Source organism: Bactrocera latifrons, unplaced genomic scaffold, assembly GCF_001853355.1.
Source record: "Bactrocera latifrons isolate USDA-ARS-PBARC rearing strain unplaced genomic scaffold, ASM185335v1 scaffold_55, whole genome shotgun sequence".
NCBI classification, from domain to species: domain Eukaryota; kingdom Metazoa; phylum Arthropoda; class Insecta; order Diptera; family Tephritidae; genus Bactrocera; species Bactrocera latifrons.
Window position 1 is genome coordinate 958791 of NW_017537212.1, and position 8186 is coordinate 966976.

General features: G+C 37.7%; 1 protein-coding gene across 1 annotated transcript; it reads right to left on the bottom strand.

Annotated features, from left to right (window-relative positions):
* Positions 1-2188: 2188 nt before the first annotated feature.
* Positions 2189-7933, bottom strand: LOC108974427 (ataxin-2 homolog). The gene is made up of 7 exons (XM_018942253.1): positions 7884-7933; positions 6843-7222; positions 5620-6778; positions 5393-5552; positions 4103-5324; positions 3864-4006; positions 2189-3764 (listed from the first exon to the last, which is right to left on the bottom strand). Exons 1-7 carry the CDS (start codon positions 7931-7933, stop codon positions 3468-3470), a joined length of 3411 nt encoding a protein of 1136 aa, XP_018797798.1. The 3' UTR covers positions 2189-3467.
* Between the last annotated feature and the right edge of the window lie 253 nt (positions 7934-8186).

The following is an 8186-nucleotide window of genomic DNA, read 5'->3' on the forward strand; positions in this document are numbered from 1 at the left end:
GAGAGCAAATGTGGCTTCCTGGCTATCTTCGATGAGTATTTATAAGTTTTTAGAACTCTTCTGACAATTTCGTGATCCACTGCCTATCTTCAATTGCCTTACAAGATATATCCCAAGTTTAATTCGATGCCATTATATTATAAATAAATCAACGCCTAATTAAAAACATTTTTATTAATTTTTGACGTGTTCCTTCCGGCAATTTAAATAGGATAAGTTTTTCTTTGCTTTGCACAAATGAAAATAATTTGTTCATTCATAAGAAAATCGCGCAAGTAATAAAATTAATATACCAATAATAATTAAAAAAAATGGTGATAAAATATTTTTATTGCTATTTCTGATTTCTATTCGGATTCACCTAAATTAAGGTTCCAAAACGTACCTACAGCAGATTTAAAAATATAGCAGATTCTTGCGCAACTCTTCAAGATGTTGTGAAATGTTTTCAAGCAACTCTATTCATATCACAGCCATTTTGATGAGTTTCGTTTGAATTATAACGGCAACAGAACAAATATTAGTGAATGTATGAAAGAAAAATAATACTGAAAATAAGAGGAGTATTAATTCTTATGAACAAAATAAAATTATTAACAAATTTAAGAAATTTAGCAGCAACCAAGGAACCTTAAAAGTGAGAACACTTATGGAAAGTATATATATAAGTATATTGATAAATACATACATACATCGATTAACTGTATATAACATTTCAAATTATTTAAAAACATATTCTTTTCAAATGAAACTATCGCCAGTGCTCCGTGTTGTGTGTGAGAATCGCGTTGGGCTTTGTCGCCACGCCATTTCGTTAAAATGTTTGTGTTTATGTCACCATTTGCATACTCATATCACAGCCATTTTGACGAGTTTGGGTGCAGAAAATGCAGCTCAATTCAAATTAAGATATCGGCATGCATACATCATGCTATTTATAAATATATTTTTTTATATATTTTCTTTGTAGCAAAAATTTAGAGCATTTCACTATTTACTTATTTTGAAACGGTTCAATGGGTCAACCACAACGAAAGTTGGAGTCTTGGAAAAATCATTATTTTGCGCCCATTCATATCATACATGCAGCAATCGGAGAAGAGTAATGCCAAGGAAGTTAAAAATGTGCAGATTTTGTAATAATAATAATACTAAAAGTTGTAATAAATTGTATAAACCAAATACATATAAATTTTTGTTTTCTACGGGTTGGATTTTTCCTACCCATGCATGTCGAAATCTCTACATGTTTGTATATCCATTATTTCGAATTCATTGTAGACAACACTTATCCATCCCCTATAAAAACAACTAGCAGTCTTTTAAGTTTTTGTGTTTTGTTTCTTTGCTCATTTTTATTTACACATAGTTTAGGTTTTTTTGTTTTTTTTTTGTTTTTGCTATAATCGCACTCATATATATGTTTGCATATATATATTTTATTTAAATATATAATATATTTTTCATTTATCTTCTCGTATTTTTAATGTAGGGAGAAAACTTAACAAAAACACATGTCTTAGTCTCTTATCATTCAGAATTTTATAAGGGTATGCGCAATAAAATATTTTTTACCGATTTTTTTTTATAAATTCTAGGTGAAAAACGAAGGGTAAGTAATAAACAAAAATGACAAAAAGTACAAACGAAAAATAAATATGAACTTCGCAAAAACGAGCTGAGTAAGCACTAAAATCCAACTGAGCAAAATAAATGCGTGCAATAAACGCAGATTTAATGACATGTACAACACGGGTCCCCCACTAATCAAATATTAATTTATTTAAATTTTTCGCTTTTGTTGACTTTTGGTATCTTATTAAAAAGTTTCGTCTAATATTTATTTAGCACAATATTCACGTTGGTTGCTTTATTGAAGTGTGCACAATAATAAACATTTTTTTATGGAAATGCTTATAGAGGGGCTTAGAAAATAAAGTTATGCTACTTCAATAAGGCTTCTAAAGGATTTGTCTTCATTCGCATAAAAACGTTCCAGAAGCTTATGCGATTATTGAGGGCGAACTCAAATGTGAATAAGCAGCTAATCTTGACCTAAGCGTTTAGTTTTATTTTGCATATTTACTTTTTTAAGGCTTAAATCAGAGAAATTATTTTCAAATTTTCAACTAAATCGTGAAATAAATGTTTAAGAAGTCAAGTTGATCCCAAGTCGCTTAAGGCAGCGTTTATATTGTTACTACTAATGTGCATACAAGCAAATGTTTTATTTTTTATTGGAAAATACGTGATCAAATTAATGTTTTCCTTTCGAACACTACAAATACTTTTCGCGCTGTGTTCAAAAAAGTACTAGAAAAGTATTTGTTATTTGACATGGAATGATTCGCAAAGGATTTCAGAAGAAATCAATATTATTATTCTTTGAAAAATATCCATTGCTTGTTTTAGTTTGATGTGAAAACGCATCAATCGGACGTATAACATAAGAAAGTAATACAATTCGAATTCAAAAACAAAAACTCTGTACGCAAATCAATAAAACACACGGAGATATTAAAATATATGGAGAAGATATGCACGAACGAAAGTAATGCGGCATGTGGCAAGTCGCCTGCCGACTTTGATTGCGTTAGACGCAAAGTTCTACCTAAGTCGATACACGTCTTCCGATTGCGCTATTTTAAGCGATTTTGTATAACGGTTCCAATCGCGCAATTGTTTTTGCATTTCATTGCTTTTATTTTTATACGTTTAATTTGCATCATAGAAATTTTTGTTGTTTTTTTTTTTAATTTTTTTCCTTCCGCTTTTTTTTTTATGTCCGCTATGCAATACAGCAACATCGATGACAGCAACAATAACAATATGAAATGCATTTTACATTTCGTCCCTATTTTCTACCATGGATGACAACAAACATGCCACAAATAGTTGCATGTTAGATTTTATGGATAATTCTCATATTATTTTCATTCTATTAAATAATTTTCAATATTTAAGTTTAAAGAAGGCAAGTAAGGGCATCTAGTTAAATTGCAAAATATATTTTAATTTGCCTTAAAGTCAAATTATGATAGCAAAATATTAATACCTTGCTAAGACGTTAGTTTTACAAAATTCAGAAAAACTTCTTGCAACCATGGAAACGTTACACATATGTACATATAGATTCTCACCATTGACGAATTTCTAATATATTATTATTATTATTTGTATTCATATATTTTATGAGTTTGTAATTTTTTTGCAYAAAAGCAATGGTTTTATTGTTATTATTGTTGGCAGATGTTGCTTTGCAGTATTTACAACATAAGTCGCATCTATTTACTTCTTATACTTTTCTATAGTATGTAATATGAATGCTCATAATCAGCCGCAGCATGACTTCATCCCTCCTCCCATTTCACATTTTCAGTACTTCTTCTTGTATCCACCGCGTGACGCTCCCTCGCTGTTTTATGATAAATATGTGTTTCGTTTTGTTGTTGTTGTTTTGTAAACATTTACTGCGCTGGATGCTGTTGCATCAGTATTTGAAAGGGCTGTGTTTGTTGTGGATGCTGTGGCGTCGTCGAATAGTAGTGATTCGGCATGATCTGTGTCGAATGTAATACGGGATACACGACTGGGTACATAGGCTGTGTTTGCGGCGCGAATGTTGGTTGTGGGCCCCCGCCAGCAGGGGAAGGTTGTGGTGGCGGATGGAACGTCTGATGCGGCTGTCCTGGCGACGGTGTAGTTGATGGTGGTGTTTGCGTAATGAACTGCAACTGCTGTGGTGGTGGTTCATACATGCGCACCTGTAATACAAGATTTTGCACATTGTTAATCAACTTCATTTATTTTGCATAAAGGACGGCGGACAACCAGAAAATATTTAATTATTATATTATACTTACATTAACATATGGCTGCGATTGGAAATGTGGCGCATGTGGCGTTTGTTGGTAATGTATAAACTGTGGTATAGGTGCTGCTGCCAGCAAAGGTTGCCCGGTAGCTGTTGTTGCTGAAACATGAGTTTGTGACGCCGCCATCGGTCCTGTTTATAATTAATTAACCAAATGTCATATTAAATTCGCACAAGAAAAATACAAAAAAAGCAATGGTTTATAAGAAAAATATATTTGGCACTCACCATAGTTGCCTCTGCGCATGCGTGGTTGTTGTCCCGTCTGTGGATGTGTTGGTGCTTGGAATGCGGGTTGTTGTGATTGCATCACATACATGGGCGTTTGGCTACCTGCTTGCACATGCGTAGCAGTCGTGTAGATGTTTTGCATCGCCACTGGTGTTTGAGGGGTGTGTGGACGTGATGGATTCGGGGTACTGGGGCTTCGTGGTGTGAACGGTTTCGCCGAAGGATTTAAGACGTGTGTCTTTTTAACAGTTGTTGTACCAGTCGCAGTAGCACTGCTGGTCGCTGTGGACGATGCAGCAGCGCCAGGAGCCGTGGACAGTTTATCTGATGCGCTGTTGGGTGACGTGTTGCTGACCGGTGTGACTGTTGCCATTGGTGGTGCCTCCATCTTATTCACTTGTTGTGCCGCTTGCTGTTGCTGATGCTGCTGTGGTGGGGTGTCCGCCACCGGCGGAGAGCTCTGCTGTAATTGTGACGGTTGCGCAGGTTGCTGCTGTGGCGGCGACACATGATACATACCCTGCTGCTGAGCTTGATGCTGTGGTGGCTCCTGTGTCAAAGGCGTTGCCGGTTGGGCCGGCAGTTGTTGCTGATGTTGATGTTGCTGCATAGACGGAGGCTGTTGTTGTTGTTGCAAATGTCCTTTTTGCTGCTGCGACTGCGACTGCTGCTGTGCATGTGAGGGCCCATGCTGTTGTGCTTGCTGTTGTTGCGTCAAATGTGACGGTACGTAATGCTGCTGTTGTGTTTGTTGAGGCGACGACGCATGATGTTGATTGTGATGCTGTTGTTGCACATGCTGCATATTTAAATGCGGCTGCGTTTGCTGTTGCTGCACAATTACTTGTTGAGGCTGCTGTGGCGGCGAAACCGAAGGTTGTGGTTGGTGACCCGGTACTTTACCCAAATTCAGATGTTGCTGTTGCTGCTGAAGTGAGGGTTGCGTTTGCTGTGAATGTTGGGGCGGCGACGTTGATGTACTATTCGATAACTGAAAATCTTGTGCAAATTGCCTTAAGTCTTGCATTTGATTCCGCATTTGGCGCTGTGGCTGAGGTGGTGGTTGATTAGGTGGTCCTGCCATCACTAATTGAGACTGTGGATGATTGTGGGGACCGCCACCAGTTTGTAAGGGGGGTGAAGTGCTATTGTTAACTCCCAAGGGACCACCAATTTGTTGTTGGCCGTGAGGAGGGCCATGTGATTTAACCATTGAAACCTGTATTCATATTAAGAATCGATTACAAACCACGGTTTTGAAAGAAATCCTATTGTAATATAATTTACCTGGTTGTGCGAATCGTTGTAGTTTAATGGAGAATTTGTTTGAGTACTCTGATACTGACGCATATTACGGTGCGGCATCGGTTTTCCCGAGTTCGGGTTTGAGTCCCCATTTACCTTTGATGGTCCGCCAATGTGCTGCTGGTTCCTATATTGTGACGACCTTGATAGACAAAAATATCAATCTATAAGCATTAGCAAACCCCATCATTTGTATGACAATGACGTACCCATGAATTATTTGTGGATAATTTTGCATAGGTGCTTGGTTTTGAATTGGCATTGGTTGATAATTGCCAACTTTGCCCCCACCAACACTCGACTGACTTCCACTATTCCCTTGAGCCATGTTACCACCGCTGCCACCAACGCCCGATTGGGTGTTAGAATTATTGGATATTGGTGCATTGCGCAACATTTGTTTACCCTGTGGGACTGTTTTGCGCTTCATCATTGAACTGCCGCCATATTTGTTGCCACCATCTGATCCGCTGACAATTCCAGTGTTTGATGACAGAGGTAATGACGATGTATTTTTTATGCCTCCTGCCATACCACTGGATGACGATTGTATTGAGCTGGTTGGCTGTTGCTGAGCTGGTTGCGGCTGACCCATACTTACGGAAGCCGGTGCATTTACCATGCGTTCGCCGCCTATCATATCAATGTTACCTCCGCTACTGACACTACATCCGCGATCTATATGGCCACGTTGAGTTGGACCATTGCCACTGGTTTGTGAAGATACGGTCGAAGAGGTTGAATTGGTGGATGCCATAGCAACAGGCGGTGGCGGACCGGTTATACTACGGGTTGGTTTTGTTATATATCGTTCAGCCACAATTTCCCGATGATCGTACGCGCTTGTACCCGGACGTTTGCTCCGTTCTCGATCATCACGTTCGCGATCGCGTTCTCTATCTCGTTGTTCTCGTTCACGATCCCGTTCACGTTCCCGGTCTCGCTCTCTTTCCTTTTCTCTCTCCCGTTCGCGTTCCCGCTCTCGTTCACGTTCCAAATCGCGTTCTCTTTCACGTTCACGGTCAATTTCGCTACTCGGTCGTTCCACTGCAGCGAATAGAGTCTCCTCATCCCCGTTCTCTAAATCAACACGCTCTCTGTAGATAGGATTGTTTTCGATTTCTGCAGCTAACTTCTCGGCCTTGGCCTCCGCTTCTTTAAATTCATCAGAATCTACTTTATCAAGTTGAACAGTGTATGAAGATAACGAATCATCAAATGTTGACTGAACTCCAAAAACATGTTCATTTTGCCTAAACATATCATTTGGGTCCCAACCATTAGCGGCGCCGTCTAGTTCAATGTCAACATCCCCATTCATACCAGACGCATCCCATGGTTCCAGCTCTTTCTCCTCAAATCGAATACCTATAAAAGAACACTAAGAGATATAATAACCTGCAAATTTAAAAATATCTTTCCAGTAACCTACCATTGAATTTTTCAGAGATGGCCCCGTCCGTTGCAAAAGTTCTCGTTGTGGCATAACGAGAATCGAAATCTTTTGCCGATATATTCACTACTGTATCACAAGGAAAAATCATGTGATTCGGGACATGTTTACCCTCATCCTCATTTTTATTTGTTTTAATGCATAATGGTAGTTCCAGAGCTACATCAAAACTTGGCGAGAAAGTGTGGAATACGCCCTCGTAAATATTACCCGAGCGTAAACGAACTTGAACAAGACTGCCAACTAACGATGTGGCCGCGTGAATGAAATGAGTGTTCTTATACACTCCCTGTGCCTGCGTACGTCCTTTATTTGAATGTTGCTGATGTTGTTGCAATTGACGATTGTCGGTCACGTATCTTGAAGGTGAAAAAATTTGTTATTTGATTTCGTAAATAGTTCCAAAGAAAATAAAATTCTGGAAACATGGTCTTAGTTTTTTTTACTTGTTTACTTATTAAGCACTCTAACCTTAAATATCAAAATATATAATAAAAACAATATCGTGAGCCAACGCACATACTACGGTCAACGCACTTTCTAATTCATTGGCATGACGTCTTGTCATCTACCGCTTTGTTTTTGCGCAGGTGTGACGATGTGCGTATTTTATAAAAAAAATATATAATATAACTACGTTGCATACGACATAAAGAAATTCGTAAACAAAAGAAGGAAAAAAATTGTTTATTTGCGTCTTTGAATTTTGAAATTTCTTTATTACAAAAAACACGTCTATCAATTCAATAACAATTCCAACCCAACACCAAAATGCAATATAGCGGTAGATCATTTATACAAGCATTTTAGCTTTGAGTCTTTTATATGTACATATTTACCAGAATTTGTACTGATAAAAAATATTATATTTTGGATTTTTAAGCTTATTCAAATTTTATGTATATCGGAAGGATATCTAAACACCTATCATTTTGCAATTAAAAGCACATGGCTAGGAATTATACTATTATATAAGATGGGTAATATACTTTCCATTTATCACTATACTTCTCAACTTACCGTCCTACGCCACCAGGGCGATTTTTGCGTTTATTGCTATTGGTATTCATAATGGTGTTGTGTTGAAATTTACAACAATAAATGACAAAGTGGCACTTTCGCTTGTGCCTCTTTTAGATTTACGTCGTCGTCGATACTTGCTCCACTATTTCTCCCAGTCTCAACGCTAAGATGCACAACGGTATTTTGTACGCGACCAAAATATATCCTGCTTTTAAGTGAACACGTTTCTATCTTTATCACTACGTATTTAACAACTTCTAGCAGAGCTGCTTTGTTTTGATAGTTTAATGATATACTTAA

Bases quoted from the DNA above. Each gene is read 5' to 3' on its own strand.
- LOC108974427 (XM_018942253.1), bottom strand. From the start codon at position 7,933: ATGAATACCAATAGCAATAAACGCAAAAATCGCCCTGGTGGCGTAGGA. The intron at 7,223-7,883 runs GTAAGTTGAGAA...TTCACCTTCAAG, and splicing joins CGCCCTGGTGGCGTAGGACG to ATACGTGACCGACAATCGTC. The intron at 4,007-4,102 runs GTGAGTGCCAAA...AATTATAAACAG, and splicing joins CATGCGCAGAGGCAACTATG to GACCGATGGCGGCGTCACAA.